Below are 23,463 nucleotides of genomic sequence, written 5' to 3' on the forward strand. Positions count from 1 at the left end.
TTTTATTTAATGCGCTTTTATTGGCTTTGCTTAGTATTATTATCGATATAATTATTTTTAATGCCTTAATAAATAAGCAAATTACACAAACTATATAACAAAATAGATATATATGATTATACAATATGGTATTTACATAAACATACATAACGTAACATAGCTATTAAATATTTGGAAAATTGCATTTTTAACTTTAATTGTTGTACTAGTTTATAATATAATATATAATTATTTTTTTTATAAGTACAAATTAAATTTTACATAACTATTAAAAATATATGAAAAATAGTAATTTTAATTCACACAAAAATTAAGAACAAGTTTTAAATACACTAAAACAATTTAATTAACATAAGAAATCTTCATTAGACATATGTTTAAATATTTTTAATCTATAAATATATTTTTCATCTGTTGCAGCTTAAATTTAACTAAAATTTTGCTATTGTATATTTAATATACCTACATGCATTGCCCTAATACTCACACACGCAAAGTATTATTGTATATAATACAATTTTTTATTGTAGTGAATTTGGTTCGATTTTTGATGCTTGTGTATTTTTTTATTTATTTATATATAATATATATATATTTTTTAAATTTATTTATTATATTGTATTTGTTTTCCTTTTGCGATTTCGACATTGCTTCACCTTTTCGCTTATATATTATTCAAAACGAAGCTTTCTGAATGCTTGATTAAATATTCTTTTCATTTAATAACTGTAATTATAAATATCTCATTACTATTTGTAAATTTCACATTATGTCCAAAATATTTAACTAATTTATAATTTAATACAATATGTGTATAATATATGCGTTTTTGTTATCGTAATTTTTTATATAATTACTACATACAATATATATGGAAATTCAGTCATTAACATTTAATTGGGTCTTTGAACAATGTTTCGAAATTTAATGCTGTACTAAGATACTGAAGTTGAGCAAATACGCTAATAAAGTATTTTTTATAAAAACTTTAATACTTTCAGTTAGTAGTTAAATAAGCGCTTTCGAGCCCTTTAAGAAACTACTGAACTATTTGAGTATGTAGGTATTTGTTTATAACTGGAAACTTCAAACGCATTACATTGAATAACGATCGAGAGGGGCAAGTAAGAGTTCAAGGAAATTTATTTGAATATTAATATGTTTAAGGGTATAGTATTAGTTAGCTTTCTTTAATTATTTTTAATGCTAGAGTAGAATTTTTGGTATAGTATTACTATTTCTATAAGCAAGTAAGTTGCTCACTAAGCATATATATATATATGTATGCTTGAATGTATGAATATATGAGGTATGTTGCAAGTGGTGCTATGCTTGTAGGCCCAACCAGTTTTCAGGTGCAAAATTCCGAAAAATGTTATTGATCTTGAATCAATTATAAAGTTTATTATTATAATATCTATGTAAGTACAGATCTATTGTTGCTATGTTAATGTGTGCTAAAATGCGTGCAGATAAATAAGTTTTGAAGGGTGAAGTTTAAGGATAATGTTGGTGCTCGATTAACTACTTAACTGTTCATATAATTAGACTAACTTATTGCTGTTTCTCGACTAACTGCCTTTTCGAGCTTCATATATTTCTATGTATGCTTTCATTATTGCTTTATAGTTATGAGTATAATTTTAGAAGAAGAAATGTGTGTAATATTTTTTTTATTCAGTGTAAAATTCTATAGTAATGTTCATTTGTGTTTTCTTTTTAACAATTTAATATGCAGGTTTGTATGTTTTTAGACCGAAGGGAAATCGAACAAGATTGGCCAACTTTTTTAACTCTTTTTTGGAGCGCATTTTTACGACTGTTATGTAATCAACTTCGATTTTTTCGCATTTACAACAATAAATTAGTTAGTTTTAGAGAAATTAGCTGTTTCTGTTTTTCTTTTTTTTTAATGGTTTAAATAATTATATTAATTTCATTTACAAAATTATATGTTTTTAATAAAAAATAGAAAATTGTTTCGCAAATATTGAGATTTACTTAAGAATAACCAGCAGCAGATTCATTTCGATTTTATATATGTCTCTAGAAGAAATTTTAAATAAAATGGATCTACTATCGTCTCTAAAATGGAATATCAAGCTTTGCGCTCGTAAGGTGTTATATCCACTTGTGAATGTCAAAAAGGATTTTTTCAATTATAAAATTTCAAGTTGATCCGGCAAATAAAAAAGTTTCTCTCATAGCTTTAAAAGCGTTTTCTCGAAATGCTGTTGTCAGAGCAGGACAATTTCTGCGTAACAGCTAGACCAATTAAATTTCACACGAAATTTTTAGATATAATTGTCAGGTAATGAGCGAAGGAATAAGATTTCTGACGCGTTTTTCTCGAAATGATGTTTTGAGAGCCGATGAGAAGCCTAGCTATATTTGTTAGGCAATAATCGAAGGAATACGATTTGAGATAATAATTTTGATTTTTAAGCCACTTTTTAAAAAAACTACTTTTTATGGAAGCCGTCATTTTGTGAAATATACAAATTTCAACTCGTTCTTCGATTATTATCTATATTCATCAATTGTTATAATAAATATTTTGGTTGTATTTGAGATTATTTTAAGCAGAAAAATCTTCCTCACGGATGTCCTCTGGAGTACCAAGGGAATCGAAAATTTTTCAAAATTGATCACTGATTGATAAAGTGCATTAGTTTCTGTAAATCCACATTGTCTTGACTTGATTACTAAATAAAATACCTCTACAAAAAAACATTCAAAAAAAAGATCAGAGAACTTAACTCTAACGAATGCCAATGGACAGTGTCAAATTTCGTGGATACCCAATTTAAAATATGCTGTCTAAATCAAGAAGCTATAAGCTACATCTAACCAAAGCTATCTAGCTTGGGAATTTTTAACTGTTCTTTGACGTTTTAATGGCCTATGATGCAAAATGGATGCGTATAAATAGCTAACTTATTGTTGTTGCAAATTGTGGCTGAATTAAAGAATGAACGCGATCAACTGAAAATTGAAAGCGATTCATTGAATAATAAATGCGATCAATTGAAGCATCCACGCGATAAATTATGTTAGAATGTTTAATTTCTTCAGAAGAAGGTGCTGTTCCAGGAAATTGCGGATTCATAAAGTGCTCATGTACTCCGTGTTTCCGCTGTAACCTGAAGAACAAATGTACGCAGCAGAAGGTAAGATAATTTCTTTGTTATTTCAAAATGGAGCATAAGTTTGAGGCTTCATCGGTATTTCATTGAAATAATTCATTAATATTTTACACTAATTATTTTGGAATCCGTTCGCAGGTGCATACGTGGCCACATACGACGAAATATTTAAATTGACCGATTTAATTCAATGTAGAATTAAGCCAAAGACAGAAACAGAACAAGCGATTTTGCGCGAGACTGAGTTATAAATTTTATTTTTTTTTTAAATTATTTGAATTGTTTTCTTCAACTTTTTTTTAGATTTTGTTCACATTTTGTTCAAATACTTCAATAAAATTTAAATTCTATTAACATTGTTAATAAACTGTATTTTCTATTGGTCGAATTTCGACCACAGACGAACCTAGTTATTAATAAATGCCAGCAATACTTCCTCTCATGACACTACTTACGCGCCAATCGAAAATCTTTCACAATTTGAGTACTTGAGTAGTCTACTGTCCAATACGAATGCTAAAAGCAAAGTCCAGCTTTGCTATACTCAAATGTTTGGAAAGAGAGAATTATACACGAGAATGTAAAGCTCAAGATATTTAATGTCTGTGTAAAACCTGTATGATTGTGAAACTTGGCTATCTACTGGAGACACTACTTATATGAAAGTAAACTTCAAGGATATGTTAATATAAGAAGCATAAAGTTACAATATATGGCCAAAGCGAATATAAAACTGAGTTTATGAAAAGTTAAAGGCCAGCGCAAAATTGAAAAAGAAATTAGAATGCGCAAATATAGATGATTAGGTCACACGTTGAGTTAGAACATCGGCGATATTACTCACTCGCAATAGAATGGAATCCACGAAGTGATTTCTTAGATCAAAGATGTATCAAAGAACTTTTATTGCCATTAATATTCAAATTTTCTCATAAAAAACGAATTGCTACTGCACTGCGATAAAATTGAAACGCTTGTTTGAAATTATCTCTTAAATATCGAATAAGTAAAAAAAGACACAAGCACGATTTCGGCTAATCTGCTTCTTCTTGAAGACAAAAGGCAGTGCGCCAAATTTCAGATCAATATCTCAAAAGCTAAGGGACTAGTTCGCGTATATACAGACAGACAGACGTACAGGGCTAAATTGCCTCAGCTCGTCATGCATATGAATTTTGTAGGGTCTCCGACGTTTCCTTCTACTTAATTTTAAATCGATTAATATGAAATGTAACACATATAAGTATTACAAATTATTAAGGCATGGCATTCAATTTTTCAAATATTTGTAAATACGTGGAGTTATTACATAAATGGTCTTCAAAAAATATTATTTACTAAATTAAATTTTAAAGGATTACTGCCGGTTCCACAAGCAATTAACTATAAACACGATTTTTCAATAAAAATAACAAGTAAAAACTGCTGTTAAAAATTTGTGAACAGATCAAACATCAAAGTTAAAACCTTCAGAATTAGTAAGAACTTCATGAAGGTTACATTCAATTTTCATATTTGTTTTAAACATTGAAACTTCTGATAACCAGAGCCATATTATTGTCGCTCATTAAAACCTTTAAAATCAAGCACTCTTTATATATGTTTATCGCATATTCAATAAAATTTTGAGCATAACACTGCATACTAAATGTAAAATTATTTGTTTTCTTGAGACATAAAATCGTGTAAATAATGTCTTTGTGATACTAAGCGCATATCTCCACTACATATTTTCTTATAAGCAAACATTCCTCGTTTATATCTGAATCACTCATAGTTGCGTTAGCTACATATTTTCAAAAAGCGGTTACTCTCTTAAAACTCGTGCAAGGCGATTATTCATGTACTCCGTGTTAAGCTACTGAGTTTTATAAGTGCAAATATTACGTTTACAAATATTACCCGAAATCGGATAACTCAAATAAAATAAAGTCGAATGAGATCGAAAAACGAGTTCAACCTTGATTGTAATTGGAAAAATAAATTACAAAAGCTTAATTGAATTTATTTAGTTGAACAGAATATTTGGAAAAGGCCAGATGAAACATCAAAAACTAACTAAACAAACACTTCAAAACATTTTTGGATGAACGTGAATTGAAGTTGATCGAGATAACTGACATTCTTGAGATATCAAAGGAAGATGCTGTTTGCTCAACTCTGTGTAAAGTGAGAGCTGCACGAGCTCACTTACGATCGGTTAAAAATGACAAGGAATAGACAATTCTGGATAGTGTTTGGACCTGTTCTATGTAAGAAACCTAAATTTTAGCGTGATATACTTGTATGACAACGACTAACATATAATTCCATCATTTCACTTCCATTTAGCGCAATTAAAAGTAATTCAAAAATCCGAAACAAATTCAATGCATGGAAAGAATGCGCAAATCATAGATATCATCGGCTCTCTCATACAACTTTGTGGAGATGTTTTAAAAGGAAGTTGCGAAAAATTGCCTTAATTGAAGACGATGATAAAGCTGCATGTACTGGGCCTCGAATTGCTTCCGCATCCACCGTATTCTCCACCTCAAGAGAGTATATGAAGGAAAGAAATCGTCGAAACCAAAGTCTATATAAGAGTAAAAAGTTGAAAAATCCCTTGAAAGATCGTAAAGGTTGAAACCCTTTTTTTAAATCAAATCTTTTATGATACGAACTTTTCAGTCTCGCAGCAGTTTAAAGAAAGGTAGCCTGCTGTGAATGTTGCTGGAACTCATTGATATTACAAGTATCTACATCTGTAAAAGGATTTATCATAAGATTGCACTTTATCATTTCTCTGAGCTTTTAAATTCTAAAGATGGTTCTATAAAATACCGTGTCATATGATTACTTTAGTATACTTTTGGAAAAAACTTCTTCGAAAGTACAGAACGGTTCTTTCTCGACAGTTCCGTATCTTGAGTCTTCTACTCTAGAATAATGACTTTAAAAAGAATGCATGTTACGTTAGGTTTTCGACATGCCCGAGATACTTTTTTTTGCGCGTAAGCTTTAGCGTATTTCGTTATTAAGGGAAAAGTGTGAAAATAATGAAAACAGTTCCTCTCTGATTTTGCGCGCTTGAGTTATCCAATTCCGATAGGATTAATTCTACCGGCATTATCGGCCATATCTTACAGCTACAATTAAATAAACGCTCTATTGATTTTCCGAATCGAAATTTAATTACAATTTCTTTCGTACTACAGTATACGTATGTATAACTACTTCTATGCTTGTATGTATGTAAATATAATTTCTATCTTATTTTGCTCCGATGCTAAAAACTTGTTAACAACATTTCTCTCAATTCAACTACAGACACACAGCATTCAGTTTTTCCGTGCTACCCTACACTACACATACTCGCTTGGTTTTTTCGGGTTTCTTCATATTTTGTTTTTGTATATTTAGGCAGCTCGGTTAACTCCAAGAGTCTTCATAGTTTTTTTTTCACTTCAATAAAATTTTTTTGTTGTCGTTGTTGTACTAATTCAACTGGCTGTTGTTGCTGCCAAAGTTGTTGTTATTATTGTTGTAGCTATTTAAATTACTAGTGTAAAGGCCCAATGAGGCGAATGTTGTTGTAACGGAAGTTGGTTGCATCCTTGGTAGAGCCATACCCAGGGCTGTGTTACTCGTGTATAGGTTGCCGCCACTAGTCGCATTGTAGGACAGAAATGATGGAGACGAATTATTTGTGATGAATTTGTTGGTGTTTTCACTGCCAACAGCTGTGGTGTTTGTTGTTGTTGTAGTCATTGCAGTCGTCGTCGTCAGATTATACAAATTGTAAGTATTTGCTGCTGTTGTGGTCGTCATAGTCGTTGTGTCAGTACTAAATAATGTTGTTGTTATGGGTATTGTTTTTGTTGTTGTTGATCTGTCCAGAATTGTGAAGCTATGCTTGCTGTTCAAGTTTACTACTGTTGCTGTTGTTGTTGTTATAGGTGTATTTGTGATGTTCATAGAAGAGAAGGAAAAATTGGTAATTGTTGTTGTTATAGCTGGTGTTGAGGTGAAGTTAGTGGTGTAGTTGGTTCTATTATCACTCAGACCATCAATTTGATATTGAGTGGTGATCGAGACGGGCAAACGGTCGCTTGCCGCCGTCTTAGTCGATATCGTCGGCGTTCCGGTCGTATTTGCAGTTATTGCTGTTGTTGTAGTCGTTATTGTGCTGTTGCTCATAGGCCCTAACCCAGCTGCAGTTATAGAAGCAGATTTCAATTGCATCAGTATATTATCACAACTTTGTATGCGTAAGTCCATACTAGTAGGTTCGGTTACCCGAGGGAACCGCGTGAGTTTAGTGCTTTCGTACGAATAAGTGCTTGAATTACCTGTGGTTGTTGTGGCCGAATTTAGTGTAGCGGTAGTATAATTGTTGGTGGTGATGGTGGTGTGGGTGTCGGTGTTGGTACTAAATTTCGCGATAGTCGTGTTGCTGTTCGAAAGGTTTGTCTGGTTGGTGTCGCTATAAGTGGTACATGGATAACTGCCAGTCATCGAATTTCGATAGTGTTGTGGTTTTTCTGTATTAGAGAGGCTGGACAAGCCAGCGGACCTATCTGGACGCATAGTTACCGCAGCTGTTGGAGATCTGTCTTGATATAGCGCGTTAGAGCTTGCACTGGCCAGGTCCACATAACTTTTCGACGTAACCGAAGGTGAAACGATGGGCGAACGACTAGATGGTCGACAAAATTTTCGCTCAATCTCTTTTTCCGCCAATAAACGATCGTAGAAGGTTGATGTAACTGTGGTGTGACGTATATCGAGTCGTCCGGGCGCATAAATGGGTGTAGTGGATCGTTTAAGTGGATCAAGACCCAGTAGCATGTCCGTAGTATGATGATGCATGGTGTACGCTTCCTGTCTGTCTAAATCCAATTCGAAATTTTTATCGTTTATTGTTTTTGTATTGTAGCGGTTGTTGTCGTGGCAGCTGTTGTAGGTGTTAGTGTTGTGTTGTAGTGTGTTGGCTTTGGTGTTGTCGTGCAACATCCTTTCTGCCGTCATCATTGTCTCCCTGGATCCATACGGCGACCTTAACGGCGATCTGGAGGCCGATCGTGAACTTGATCTGTCTCTATCATCATATTTGTATGTGTCTAGTTGTCTATCTACTTTATGAAACTTAATTAAACTACTACTACTTACATCTCTATGATTATCAAATAAATAATAATTTGGCAACATATTTTCACGTCTTACCCTACTCTGGTATTCTTCATGCTCTTCCTCGCGGCGTCGGCGTGGTGAAATTTCGCGTCGTATATCCCGATTTGAACGATGATGCAATGGACTAGCAGCGCGCAGTGGACTCGTAGACCGTATGGAGTCTGCCGAACCTATCGTGCGTCCATATAAGTAGTCCGAATGCCTTTGGCTGTGATCTGAGACACGTATAGAGGGCCCATATTCGTGCACACGGTTCTCAGAGTGTGAGAGATCTTCGAGCGAGGTCTTCTTGCTGGCGAAGTGAATCGAGTCGGAAAATAGTGAATCGATGTAACGCTGACAACGTTCTTTATGATATGGTTTCTCTTCACACAACGTGTCGATGGACTTGATCGTATTTTTTATGGAATCCAAGCGCTCGTTGATGTTGTCATTTGTTCGCAGCGGTATACCGGTGTGACTGCCTGTACGTTGTAGCGGTGATGTCTCCTACAGAGTTACGATAACAATATTAGTTAGGAAACTAAAGTTTCACGTACAACTCACCCTCATAAGTCGACTGCCAAACTCGTCAAGTCCTTCCGTCTGGTGTCCGATAGCATTTATGCTGCTGCATGAATCTGTAAGAGTCTGCTTAAGAATACGTTGAAGATATTTAGAATTTTCTTCAATTATTTCTAAAGCGCCAGAATTAATGGTGCCCACCATTCGTCCAGTGACATCACGTATATTGGTCCGCGATTTGGGCCTATACGGCATAGAAGGCACATAATCGGCTGCTTCGTCACGGAATCGTATGGCCTTGGGACTAGTTGATCTATATTGTACATCCTCATAAATGCTGGCGGTGTCTCGTAGCACTGATTTCGGTGTAGTTGAGCGGTTAGCTTCACCACGTCTGGGGCTTTCTTCGCGTGATTTTGACGTTTTGAATTCTTCAAAGGAAAGCGATGGCGACACAACATCCTTTAACTTTCGATTGAATTCCTGGTATGATTTCTGCATTTTAAAGTCAAAGCAGTGCTCTTCTTCCAGGGCACGCATACGTGCTTCTAGCTCTTCAGCTGTAGGTAATCCTCTTTTAGTTGGTGAGGCGACAAGCTTTTCTAAATTATGTATAGGTGTTCGCGGTAGCTGTTCTTCAGCTAATTTTCTATTTTTAATATCTTCAATGGTTGGCGAGCGTGAACGTGGTCGCCGAGAAGGTGAAGGTGTTTTTCTTTTACCATCCAGTACACGAATTCGGTGCTCCAATTCGCCGGTTGTTGGTATGGCATCCTCATCAGGACTGGGATCAAGCAACATTTCCAATGGATGTATTAGTGATTTCTTGGAATCTCCAACATTTCTATGTGCTTTGCTATTCAACGATTCTCTCGATTTGGATCTGGGCAATTCCAAAGCTCGAAAACGATATTCAAGATCCTCTGTCGATGGTATATTTGGATCTTCATACCGAACATGTCCAGGCGAAACACGACGTTTGGGGCTTTTACTGCCTGATGCATTCATATCTTCATATTGAACACGCCCCGGCGAGGTATGTCTTTTGGGACTTCGGGATTGTCGCGGTGTTTGCGCTGGTGATGTGTAAGGTGTCTTTTCTTTATTACGCAAAGGAGAGGTATATGGTGAGCGATCTTTCTTTGGTGTGGGTGTTCTAGCAGCTCCGGCTTCATCTGGCTGATATTTATCACGTGCAGCCGATATAGCTTCGGGCAGTTCGTCCAGGTTCTTGCCTTCACAGAGCTCTAAGAACTTCGTCAAATCTTTCTCGTGCGACAACGAATACTGCATTTTGATTTTGCGCTCAATTTCATTTAAACGTTGCTCGACGTCGATTTTTTCTACATCTTCAAGCAGTTTTATTTGTCGTTCCAGTGATCTGAAACGCGCTTCTAACTCTTTAGTTGATGGCAGATGTGCGGTCTTACGTTTCAAATGTCGTTTAACGGGGTCCGTTCCCCAGTCATAGTCCTCGGCGGTCGGTGTTTTTGACGCATCCGCGCACTTTTTGGGCGTTGCTTCATCTTCTTTTGCTGATTTATCTGATTTAGTGAAATCTTCTATTTCCTTCGAGAGTTGAGTTATCGCTTTCGATTCTTCAGATGTCGCCACATCCGGCTTGTTGGCAGCTCGCATCAGTTTGCCATCTTCAGATTTAATAAGATTGCGATCACTTAACTGTTTTTCGAGCGCCTGAAATAGGTTCTCTAACTCCTCTGTGTTTGCACGCGTCAGTCGTCGAACTTTAACAGCTTTTGGTTCGTTATCGAGCAACAATACCATCGTTTTATTGTTGGGATCGGACGTTCCAACTTGAATGGCAGTTTGTGTGGGAGCGCGTATACACTCCGTGGCTTCATGACTTTCCATTCCTTTGGTTGGAGCTTTGCTATCATCCTGCTTTTCTTTGTTTGAATCTTTTTGTACCGCTGAGTAGTCTTTAACTGTTTCTGTCTCCTTTATGCTTTCGACTTGTGTCTCCTTTCCAAGTACATCTTTCTCAACAGAAATATTGTTGGCACGACCGTTTTCTTGGGTTGTTTTTTCCTCTTTTGACAAGTTCTGCGCCTTATTGTGCTCGCCAACTTGCTGAGGTTCTGAGTTCATATTGCTTGTATCTCCATCATTAGATTTTTCCTTATTATTAATACATTCTTTATTTGAACGCGCAATTTGTTGATTCTCCAATGTCTTCTCAGCCTTTGAAGCGTCAGTTTTTACCTCACCCTTTTCTTTGTCATCTTTTTTATTACTTATACTTTCGAAAGCATCAGATTTTATCTGACTCTTTTCCTTGTTATCTTTATTATTGCTTACATTATCTGAAACTCTGTTGTCACTTTTACATTCTTCATTTAATACTTCTTTTACAACCTTCTTAATTTCAGGCGTTTCGTTTACAACTTCAACGTTGGTCTTTTCTTTGACTGCAGCTTCATCTGATATCTCTTCGGATTTCTTCAATTCCTGCTTTCCACCATCATTAGATTGGTCGATGCTACCCTCACGACGTGACCTGGACAACTTTAGTTGCTGTTCTAACACTTCGAGACGCTTCTCTAATTCGGCTGCTGTCGGGAGGTTATCTTTAGGCTTAGTACTTTTGTCAGTGTCCTCATTTCGCTTGAGCATCATTTTAATATTAATACTTATATTGATCGGTTTGAGGGCACCAGTTTCTTCGAGTTCTCCGACGTAACGCACGAGCTCTTTACCGGTCGCATCAACAGTCTCTAAGCTGAGTCGCCGTGGTGAGTCTGTCGCTACAGCTGTTTGTTGTTCCTTTATTCGCACAGCTTCTAGCAACTTGAGACTATTTTCACTATACTGCTTTTCTAGCGCTAACACACGCTTTTCCAAATCATCGGCTGTTTGCTGTTGAGCACGTGTGGATGTGGTGGGTACTTCGTCGTCTGCGGACTGACTCTTCAAATCGGCGAAATGTTTTCTCGATGCCACTTCGGAATCACTTGCACAGCGCTGCTTGTAGAATTTCATGATCAATTGTCTTTCCAAAAATTGTAAACGATTCTCAAGATCAGCTCTTGATGGTAAATCGGAGAAACGACGAACCATTTTGTATGATTGATGGTACCAAGGTTCGTAATTCTCCGATCTAAAGAAAGCGGTGTTTGCATGTGCTTCCGAGGTTCCATCGAACGGCGATGTTCGTTGTCGTTCTGGTGTTATTCGGCGATTTGGATTAATGTCGCTGGGTTTTAGATTTTCGCCATTGGGTTGTACTTTAATTTTACTCTGGAACTCTTGTATGAGAGCGCGGTGTTGTTCGTCATTGAATGGTGTTTCTGTTGAATCTTTTAATGGCATAGGTGGAGCGACGGGTATGTGAGAGGACACCTGTGTATCATCTACTGCAGTTTTTTCTTTATCATTTTGTGCCTTAGTGAATTTCTCTTTATCCGTGGCTTTCGTTGTCTTTTCTTGTGTTGCTTTCTTTCCTCGTTTCTCTCTTTCTTGTTCCTTTTCGACTCTTTGTGCGTTTTGCTCACTTGTTCGCCGGTGTAATGCCTCGTATCGGCTCTCCAAGTCTTCAGTGCTTGGTGGTTCCAAAGATTTCCTTTTCGGTTCCTTGGTGGTAATCCTTACTTCCGGTAACTCATGTGACTCTTCCTCTACAACTGTCTCAGACTTTACTTTTACACCGTGCTCTTTTTCAGCTATCGATTTAGTGCTCATTCGCCTTTTTAAAGATTCATAACGTTTCTCTAAGTCTTCTGTAGATGGCGGTTCAGAGGCACGACGTTTACTTTTCACACTTAGAGAGTTGTTACTTTTTTCCGCTTCTGGCTGGACTTCTATCTTTTCAGTGGTTTTCGTTAATTTTTCGTTGACCTCTTTACATTTCTCATTAAAGACCTCAATTAGCTTAGGATCTGGTATCTTTACTTTGTTTTGAGTCTGATCTAGGTCAGTCCCATCCTGCTTAGTTAACTCTCTGTTGACTTGCTTGCACTTTTCCTCAAAGTTCTTGACTGCGTTAGCATCTCTTGTCGGTTCAGAATTTGGTATATCTTTGCTTTGTTCTAATTGAATTTGTGCTTTAGTGTGTTCGGACTGTGATGCGATTTTCTTCTGCTCAATATTATTTGACTTTGCCTTTTCGGATTCTTTTGACAATTCCAATCTTTCGTTAGACTTTTCCCCTGTATTTTCAGTTTTTCGTGGATTTTCTTTTACCTCAGACTTTGTCTGACATTTTTCAGTTGGCGTTGAGCTTTTATTTTGTTTGACAGTTTCTGCAGATTTTTGTGAACGTTCTTTGTTCCTAACTTCGTGCGTCTTTGTAATTTCTATTGTACTTTTCTTTTCTTTGCTACTCACCAAGCTGGCGCTACTCATTTGTTTTTCTAAAGCTTTAAAGCGCTTCTCAAGCTCCTCCGTACTTGGTGGTGATTTTCTTCCCGAACTTTTTGCTTCTTCGCTTTTGCTTTCTTCTACTGGCTTTTCACTATGCCCACCATCGCGTTCTTTTGATTGATTTTCTAATTTGCTCCCGTTACTAGTGTCATTTAAGTTTTTACATTCTTTCACCTTCTTCTCTGTATCGATTTCTATTTTAGTTGTTTTAGTAGTCATTCTAGTATCGACTTGACCATTGTCATCATGGCCCGGACGTTCTAAATTGCTACCTTGTTTACTTTCGCCCGCAGAATATTTTCCTGGAGACTTTTCTCTTGTACGTTTTACATTTTCTTCCTCATGTCCTTTCTCCTTTTCGCTCTGTTCATTTAATTTTGCATTTTCAATTTTGGTACTCGACTGTAATTCAACTTGTTCAGCAAAGTGTATGTTCTCTTTAACTTCTTCTGTTCTTATATCCTCATCGCTAAAAGTTTTTGGTTTCTCTTTAATTACACTTTCAACGTCGCTGTCTTCATATTTTGGTCTCTCTTTCGTGTCACTTCTTTCTTCGACATTGGCTTCGTCGGGTGGCTCCTTTTTTGTTTTGCAGGGACTTGACTTCTGTGTGCTCATTCTTCGTTCAAGTGCATTAAATCGGTCTTCCAATTCGGCAGTAGAAGGCAATTTCTTTAAGCGTGGTTTTTCGGTTTCCTTGACTTCCTCTTCTTTTTCCAAGTCCTCATCTGTCTCAATTTCATTTTTGAGCTTCTTTTGACTCTCACCTTTCTCTAAATTTTGCTTATTACCATCGGTTGGCGTATTGGGTGGAGTTGGCATATCTTTAGCCCCATCCGCTTTATCATCCTGTCGCAAATCCATTGAACTTTTAATTGGCAAACCATTTGAACTTAACTGTCTCTCCAATGCATTATACCGATCTTCCAGTTTTGTAGTTGAATATATGTGATTGCTGGCTCGTTTCGATAATGCATCTTCAGGTGTGTTTTCAGAGTGTACAATAACAGATATACTATTTCTAATGTCGGTATCAAGGGGCTTAACTGCTAAATCTTCTATTATGGAATTTTCATTGAAGTTTTTGCTTGAATCTTCGACGTGTTTTGATTCTGTAAAAGGGCTGTTCGTTAGTTCTGTGGATTTGTGTTTAGACAAATCTCTAAATTCGCTACTTTCTGCAAACCTTTTCCTCACATTCGCGTCCACATTCATTTCCTTCTCCAGCGTGTTCAACCTTTTTTCCAACTCAGCTGTTGTTGGAATTTTTCTAGCACTGTCTTCAGCAAACATATTATCGCCGTTAGTCTTCACTTTGTCTGTTCGAAAACTATTTTCACTCATTCTGCGTTCCATTGTCTGAAAGCGCTCCTCAATGTCGATAGTTGCAGAACGTGTTAACGTCATACGTCTAGGATCACGTCGTTTTCTACAGGCACTGTTCAATGTGTTTGATTTCTTTGCTTTCACCTTATCTTCGTACGCCTTGTGCTCTTCCACATTTGCAGAGTTTTCTTCAAAATGTGCAGCTGCTTCGCCAGGGATATTGGCATCTCTTATTGTGCCTCTAGGTATTTCATTATTCTCCACTTTGCCGTGAACTGTGTTACTAAAATCGTCTGTCTCGTGCGAATCTTTCATTTTGTCTTGTCTTAAACTTGTGGAAAGTTCAGTAGTCGCTTCAGCGATGAAAGCCGCTGACGACTTCTCAGAGTAGTCCATTAGTAATTCCATGCGTCTGTGAGAGTCTGCATCTGTGGCTTCTATTTCTTTAATACCATCTTGTGTACCATTCTTTTCACAGAAATCGCTTGAATTTGTATCAACAGTATCACTTTTTTCAACCTCTACTAGTTCAGTAGCTTCATCTTCGTCTCTACGTATGCCATCTTCTTCGTTGAGCGAATAAAATAAGTCTAACTTTGTGGGTCTCTCTACACTATTGACACGTTCGAAATACTGATTCGTCACACCATCATCGCTGACAGCAAATCTTTTACCCTCCTCGCCATCATCCCCACTGCCCAGGGAGTTGGTTGAGTCGAGGAAGAGTGGTTTTGGTGTTGGCAACGGACTAATATTGGAACCATTGAGGTAAGCAATTATATCTGGCATTGGAGAAAGCTGACTTGTGCTTGTTATCACAGGAAACTCTAAGACATCTGTCTGAATGTGTAGTGCACCTAGCTTCGTAGTAGCCAAATCGCCAGCGATAGATGAAAATTTAGTGTCAGACCATTCCACTGACGCGGCTGCACCTTTATAACCGAGGCGATCGCATTCCGTCGAGCTATCTTCCTCCTCCTTTATCAATTCCTCAAAATGATGTGAACGTGGTGTCTTTTGCTCATCACCACTGTATGTCGGCGAATCGGATGTCATAAGCATGAAAGGAATCTCAGTTGAAGAAGGTGCCCAAGACTTAGGACGTCTACGTTCTTTCTCACTATCACTGGGTTCATTTAGGGTTTCTAGCTTCGTAGAGAGTTCTTTGGCTTTACGGGATGATTTCGCTCTACGTTTGGGACTATTTTCAATTGAAGAGGAATGTGTTTTATCAGCGCCCGAATTTGGATCGTCCTCATCGCAAAGACTTGTATCAGTACTCGAGCCGCCAACTTCGTCGTCACCCTCACTTTCTTCACTGTACGACGATGAGTCGCTCTTACCGATACGCGAGCGAATTTTTTGTGACTTTGGTACAGCGTCTACACCATCGCGCAACAATGTAGCACGATCCGCCTTAATCTCCTTCCATGTTAGACTGTCTCTACGACGTTTACTTATATCGGCATCACGCCAGTGTAAAGTCTCACCACGACGCAATTGCCGCACAGGTTGTCTTGAGTGCAGCACTGTGGGCAGGGATGGCTTACGGGCGGGAGGAATAGCACCTGGCGGGGGTCGTCTACCTTTGTTCGTAACGATGGCAGCGCGACCCAAAAGCAATTGATTCATAGCGACCGACTGATTAGACTGTGTGGAAGTTGTGGCGATAGCGCTCTGGCGGGCTGTGGAGCAGGCGGTGGTTAAAATAATGTGTGCTTGACGTTGACGTTCGCGCAGACGATCATATTGCTTCTTTAGCAGTGAAATATCCAGAGCTAGACGCTCTTTATTCTCGGTTACTTGCTTGGTAGCGTTAGTAGTTTGACCTTGTGAACCACGACGCCCCCAAGGCATACCCCAAACAGTGGCGACAGCCAGTCGTGATTCTTCATCCGAGCCGGGCTCTTCGTCGTCGTAGTAGAATCTGAAATAAGAAATAAACTAAAGCTCTAAGTTTTCCATAAAAAAATTATGAAATTACTGTAATCCTTGTTTGTGATGCAGAGGAGTAATATTGTATAGGTGCTTGTCGCGTAACTTCTGTATATCCGGTATCGGACCAAGTTGCACCACTTTCTCAATCAAGCCATTCGAATCAATTAGATGCCCATTAAGTAATTCGCTCGAGAAGGAACCCATTTTGCCATAAAAGTCATCAGCTGTGCGGGTGCTCAGCACGCGACTGTAAGGAATGTAAGTGTTTTGCTATACTCAATGATTCAATTAACCCCCTCAAGGTTCTTACTCTTCCAACAGGCTCCATAGCACCAGTGCTGTACGTAGCAGCACATCACTGCCCTCGATAAGGACAAGATCCCAGACACGCAAGACACAGCTCATTGGCAAGCAGGTGCAGAACATCGTTAGAAACCATTGCATAGTAAAGACATTCGTTAGCGGAGGCTCGAAGGCATTTTCACTAGGGCCCTGCAGCTTTTGCAAATGTTTTGCCAGACGCGGCAATTTTGTTTGCATTAACTCGCGAAATACCGCCATATCGGCCTGCAAGCCACCCATGGAACCATGAAAGTAGCCAGGGGGTAACACGCCTTCAACCAAATAGATCATCACCTTCATTGATTCGGCTTCCTCCTTCTCCATGACCTGCAATATCAGCGCGCCAAGCATATTGAAACCCTACGGCAAGATAAAGCATGAAACGAGGGCAATTTGATGTCTAAAAGAAATTACCTGACAGTAACCAACTTCCGGATTGTAGCGCGCATAACCTAAAAGTATGCGCTTCAATTTGGCCTGATTAATCGTAGCCGCCGGACCAGTACACAGATTTGAGCCGGTACGGTGCAAGTCCTGCAAAAATAAGTGGATTTTGTAAAAGCTCAGCCGCCTATGTGCATAAGGAGTTAGTTTCAATATATTCCAACTACTTACCTTGACAATTTGTATGCCCAGCTCTTCGTCATCTTCGCGCCACTTTTCGCAGAAGCATTTCTCCTCCTCCTTGGCCCAGTCTACATTTTTCGATGTCAAATATTTATCTGCCAATGATAGCCACAACTAGGCAGACAAAAAGTAAGTGGCACAGCGTACAAAAAAAAACCAAAAAGTATTTCAATTAAAAAACAATTACATAAATATTTCCGGCCCAGTGGATTGACCCACAATCGCAGGCGACCATAGCTTACCTTGCGCCTAAATTCCGGTGGCATGCCGCCTGGCAAGCGCGCCACCAGCTTCATGGCGTGCAACCATTGATTGTAGTCAGATGCCGCCTCATCGTCTACATCGTGCTTAGCTGGCGCTGCAGCGACTGTTGGTGCTGCTGTGGCTTTGGCGGGCGAGATATCATCGTCACTTCGGGCGCCAACGCCGGAAACACGTGGTTCATTGTAATTGCTTTGTGCGTAATTGGCCTGCATATTGGTGGGCGATGTTATGACGGAAGCGGACTTGGATGATGGTGGCGGTGAAAGACTGAATCGCATTTTTGGATGAACATTGTCTGGAAATTCGAATGAAATTCAATTGTAGCGCAAAACGGAAATTCATATTAGATGCAACTGTTGCAAATATGTATAACAATTTTGTATAGCATATATCATACTAAGGCGCATATGTAATTTTTCGGTAGATAGAGAAAGAGAGAGAGAGAAAGAATTCATTGTATGTACTAGATAGAAAGAGTAAAAATATTTCATATACATACATAAATACAGATTTCTATAAATAAATATACATTAATATATATGACGATTTCGAAAGAGACTTACAATATCCGTGCAGTATGCAAACTTTTAGTTAATTTTTATTGGTTAATAGAGAGTAGTAGTACAGTAGTAGTAGTAGTTTGGCATTTAGCATTTTTACAGGAAAAAGACACGTTTTTTTGTTTTTGAGAAAACAAGAAAAAACGAAACAAAAACATAAAAGAATTATTTTAGAACCAAAGTAGAACACAATTACCACATAGAAAGAATTTACATACAATTTCAGCATAATTTACAATATAATTTTTAATGTTTTTGAAAAAAAACAACAACAATATTTTAAATTTTTTTTTTAATTTTTAATTTTGAAATGAATTATGCGTTAGGCGAAAAATATTTATGCGAACGAAATATGAAAGCGAAATGAAATTGTCTGAGCCACTAGCGACATAAACATATTGTACAAATGTACAATTACTCGTATTAGCGGAAAAGCGAACTGAGGACAGATTTACTTTCATACGATTAAGTATTAAATACTTGTGATAACTTTTTATTCAACATTTCAAAGCTTTTAATTTGATACCCAAATACAATATAAATATAACCTTAATATATTATTTTTTTTTTAATAAGATGAACAACAACACATAGAAGTAGAAAACTCTAAAATTGTGGAATCTTGTAGTGTAAAGCTTAGGTTGGATTAAAAAGTTCGCCTACAAAAATGCATGAAACATAAAAGCTAGCACTTTCAAGCAACAAAATGCGAATGATAATATTACTTTTGATGAACATATTATATAACTTAAAAATTTTTTGTATAAAATTGTGTGATAGTTTTTCTTACATTTTAATTGATCAGGCTGCCGATTTGAGTTGTGAATTATATATAAATATTAATATTTTAATACACACATATGTATTCTATTGAACGCGGATCTTTTTGGCAATAGTTTTAGTTTTCTTCTTAACCTAACTCTTAACCGCGATAAATCAAGCACTAAACACGCCAGAGACATTAAATTTTATATCTGGCATGGTATGAGATGACTTTATAGGAACCGCGTTTAAAATTAGATAGTGGGCGTGGCACAGCCCACTTTTAGGTGAAAACCCCTATCTTGATATCTGCTTAACCAATTTCAACAAAATTCGGTGCATAACGTTCTTTTTATACTTCTATGTTGTAGTACGAAAATGGATGAAATCGGACTACAACCACGCCCATTTCCCATAAAACACCATTTTCAATTCCATCTGATTCTTTCACTTTCCACTATGCATATCAAGCAACAATGATTGTATCGGGGTAAAACTTTGCGTGAATAATACGTTTAAAGTATGCCACCTTGTGACCAAAAATTGTATAAATCGAACCAAAACTGTTCAAGCCCCTAGGTACTGAATATGTGGACCCCAGTGCCTATAGTTGACCTTCTACCGAAAATATCAGTCAATCCACAAAGAAATCTCAAACGAGTATACCATTTGACTTTGCGAGAGTATAAAATGTTCGGTTACATCCGAACTTAGCCCTTCCTTACTTGTTTTATTTTGCAATCCAAAATACGGGATTAAAAAAAAAATTTTTTCCAACAAACCGGATTAAATATTTATTTTTTTTAATTTGAAATCATATTTTTAGTTTTTAATCCCAACTACCAGATTAAAAAAAATCTATACCAAGCATATAATAAAGAATAAAAAAATCTTTTCCCGTTTGCGTGCTTCCTTCAAATTAAAAACATAATTTTGGTAAATGCTTAGGATATGAAGTGTTTCATTGCAAGACTCGTACCAAAAGACCTGAAACTTTTGCAAAACCAATTGAGTAGACTTCGCAAAAAATGCTTGACAACGTAGCTGATGATCCTGCACGTTCATAAAATGCAACAATACTGGTGACGTGATATGGGTTTATCGTGTCGAAAATTTCCAACGATCCAACGATTGAAGCTCCAAAAAGTGGGGTTTAAGCGTTGGCATTCTTGCATATTTTGAAGGCCATAATAAAGATTTTTATTCATATAAGTTTTTAAATTAATTATTAATGGTAATTAGTTTAAATTTTAAAGTTATCGTAGAAGCCAAGGAGTTGTGTGTAGAAAAACAGTCCAAAAGTAAGACAATCGGGTTCGAAATATGTACTTTGTCTGGAAAGCCTGGCTTATTTATTCTATTAAATTGATAGAGACATCGCATATTATCTTAGAAATATAAAATACAAGTTTTCGATATATCCAGAATACCGTCCAGATATATCAAGAAAAGTCCAGCTTAATTTGAAGTACTTCAATAGTATCGAAATGTCAAAAGCCAACTGAAAACGGCCGTGGTCAAATCGCGGTGAACCCACGCTAACGGAGTTCAAGCCAGAATTAACGGTCCGAATGGGTTTGCTGTGCGATTGGCGATATTGGTAGGGAATAATCTACTATGAGCTACATCTCAACAGCCAAGCTCTTACTTTGGAGCTGTACTGTCAACAATTAGACCGTCTGAAGAAAGCAGCCGACTTTGGCCAATAAAAGTTGAATTGTGTTCCATCTGGACAACGCCAAGCCACGCACTTCGATAACGACTTCCCGGAAGCTCCTAGAACTTGATTGGGATCTTATGCATCCACCTTATAGTCCGGACCTGGTAACAAGAAAATCTGTACCTATCTATGGGGAATGATTTTCTTATTGAATAAAGTGGCGCATATTTGATCTAAATCGGATCAAAAATTATAAATTTGTTATGCTAGGTGTTATACTACGTTAAATGGATTGTTGTAGTTATGATTCACTAGTTTTTCTTCCGCACCTACTACGCCTGCCTTTTCCCTTTCTGCCTGCCTTTCTACTAATGAATAAGAATAATTTTCCTCTATTGCTGAAAGCAACCACTTGTAATTACATAAATTTAACAAGTTGCTACGCTAATTACACCGCGATGAAAGTTCAGTTGATATTGGTTATAAAATCATCTGATGATGAATTTATTTAACTAAAGTTTTAAAACCTTTAACAATTTTAAATTGAAAAGTTTACTAAGTTATCCATTTGAACTTTGTTGCTTTCAACTTCTTTTCATTTTTCTCCAGTTACTAAAACAAACAACAATTTGCCTCAAAGCAAAAATGTTCCTATTAAATTTATTTTCTCATTTAGTTAGATGAACACTATTAGCATAATTTTTTTTTTACTTTTCGTATAAGCGAATTTAAATAAACAAATGAAGACTATAGCAAGTGATAAAAAAGAAATGCAGGTGGAAAATATAATTATGTATGCACTTGAATAATGAACAGGAAATCGCATTAAATATGTATCTATATGGAAAGTGCATTGAGCCCTTGTAAAATGACAGTCACAGCTTAAAAAATTTTGTCAGCGCAGAAGCAACAAACAGCAGAACAAAGTTTCTATCATTTTCCTTGAGCCTTGTGCAAAAATTGATGTCTCTCTTTAACGCATGGGTATTTAGAATTGATTCACTATATATCTATACTGCTCACTCACTCTCATGCCTTTTCCTGAGTCATTGCTGATCATAAATCCATCAAAGCTGAAAATTGTCAGTTATGGCTGTAAATCTATCACAAGTGAAAAATTCTTTTGCGCAGTATATAAAACAATTTTTATTTCTTTAATAAATTCAAAACTTGTAATTAAAATTAGTTATAACAATATACATATATAAATATAAGAAAGGAGTGCAAAAAAAAATATAATTAAATAATAAATTATGAAAATAAATTTTCACTTGATTCCATGCTTGCTCATCTCAAAGGCTGTGCTGTACGTGTTTCTTGAGTTCATGGATATTTTGGAATTTAAAAACGCCTAAATAAAAATGAAAATTTGCTAAAAATATAAATTTTATTTTAGTTACAGATATATTTATATTCTATTTGAAAACTCCGTCGTCAGTTATTTACTTTTTTAACACAAAAATAGTTATTACACAGGAGCACGCAACACTTTGGGTTTATCGCACGGAATAACAGCTACATACATAGGTATTTCACAACTTCTCGAAACTCCTATGGAAATGTGTGTTGTCTCTTAACGACGTATACAGAATTTGCTTTTGGAAAAATCGTAAACTGTTCATTTGCCTGTCAGTTCATAGTACTGTCAGTACTAAAGAATGCAGGTATTTCTTTCTTACAAATGTAAAGCTGTAGTAAGCAGTAAAAATCGTACGTGCCTCTTTTTAAAAATAACAGTGACGGTCAATTGATGGGTAAATTAACCGTCAGTACTGACAGAACAAACCTTAGTGTATTGGTGAAGCCATCAGTAGTTTCTTGTGGGGATCAGTCACCCTCTCATGTTAATCACAGGGGTACCGAAGTACTCGCAGGGTTGTCAGGCTTTGTTTACATTGACAAGTCATATTCACACTTAATTTTTGTTGTTATATAAATGCTATGCGCACATTTATGCGATTGTGTATGAGGGCTTATACAAGTATATGTATGATGCTTATATGTAAGCTTATGACGTCGTTAGTTGACTGGTAGTTACCAGCATGGAAGGAGTTTTCGCTCATTCAGATGACCATGACATTTGTGCAGACCTGTACATGCATACTATTTACATATTTAAGTGCACACACACACACTTTGAACAATTTTATTCTACGCTTTTGAATGAAATTTAATATGCTTATTTATGTTCGTACATGCCGTTAGCATATCAGCTTTTAGACCAGAAATATTACATATTATATATGATTATTAGGTATGAGATGTTAAAAAATAACGGGAATTTTCGTTTTTTGAACAAAATATTTATTCATTCGCCTACATTAATATTGTCACCTTGAAAATAGTTCCAATTCGATATTATGCATTTATGCCAGCGCTTCCTCTAATCGTCGGAAGATTTTTTCAATTTTTATACCTCGAACAGTATAAACTTTGCCACGATGTTAGTAACACTAAAAAGGAAACATATAAATGATTATCATGACGAGCTGAGTCGATTAAACCTCTTACGACTGCCTGTCCGTCTGTATACGTATATGTATGCGAACTAGTCTCTCAGTTTTTGAGAGATTTGAAATTTTGCAGTCGTACTTTTAGTATACAAGTATAGCTGTTATACAAACTGAACGATCGGAATCAAGTGCTTGCATGAACCACTCTCTTATTTGACAAAATATCTTCACGAAAATTGGCGTGGGTTAATGCCTAAAACAATGATGTAATCTCCGAATAACTTGTTCAGATCAGATTACTATAGCATATAGATGCCATACAAACTGAC

The 23,463-nt window shown here is 36.6% G+C and overlaps 1 protein-coding gene across 5 annotated transcripts in view; it reads right to left on the minus strand.

The window, feature by feature from the left end:
• The window catches only part of LOC106622319 (microtubule-associated protein futsch), a 58,110-nt gene continuing 34,647 nt past the window's right edge, over positions 1-23,463 (minus strand). Inside the window, exons 3-12 of one of the 5 annotated variants that reach the window (XM_036368840.2) lie at positions 18,263-18,283; positions 17,678-17,994; positions 17,424-17,549; positions 17,223-17,342; positions 16,777-17,168; positions 16,513-16,713; positions 9,024-16,455; positions 8,865-8,948; positions 7,478-8,807; positions 2,439-7,339 (exon numbers count right to left, since the gene is read on the minus strand). In XM_036368840.2, the coding sequence (XP_036224733.2) occupies positions 6,624-7,339; positions 7,478-8,807; positions 8,865-8,948; positions 9,024-16,455; positions 16,513-16,713; positions 16,777-17,168; positions 17,223-17,342; positions 17,424-17,549; positions 17,678-17,994; positions 18,263-18,283 (10,739 nt within the window). In that variant the 3' untranslated portion in view covers positions 2,439-6,623. Of the gene's footprint in view, positions 727-2,438; positions 7,340-7,477; positions 8,808-8,864; positions 8,949-9,023; positions 16,456-16,512; positions 16,714-16,776; positions 17,169-17,222; positions 17,343-17,423; positions 17,550-17,677; positions 17,995-18,262; positions 18,284-23,463 lie in introns of those variants that run through there. The other 4 variants (XM_070105465.1, XM_070105464.1, XM_070105467.1 and 1 more) reach the window with 4 other exon arrangements.

The sequence above is a fragment of the Bactrocera oleae genome, chromosome 2 (genome assembly GCF_042242935.1).
Source record: "Bactrocera oleae isolate idBacOlea1 chromosome 2, idBacOlea1, whole genome shotgun sequence".
NCBI classification, from domain to species: domain Eukaryota; kingdom Metazoa; phylum Arthropoda; class Insecta; order Diptera; family Tephritidae; genus Bactrocera; species Bactrocera oleae.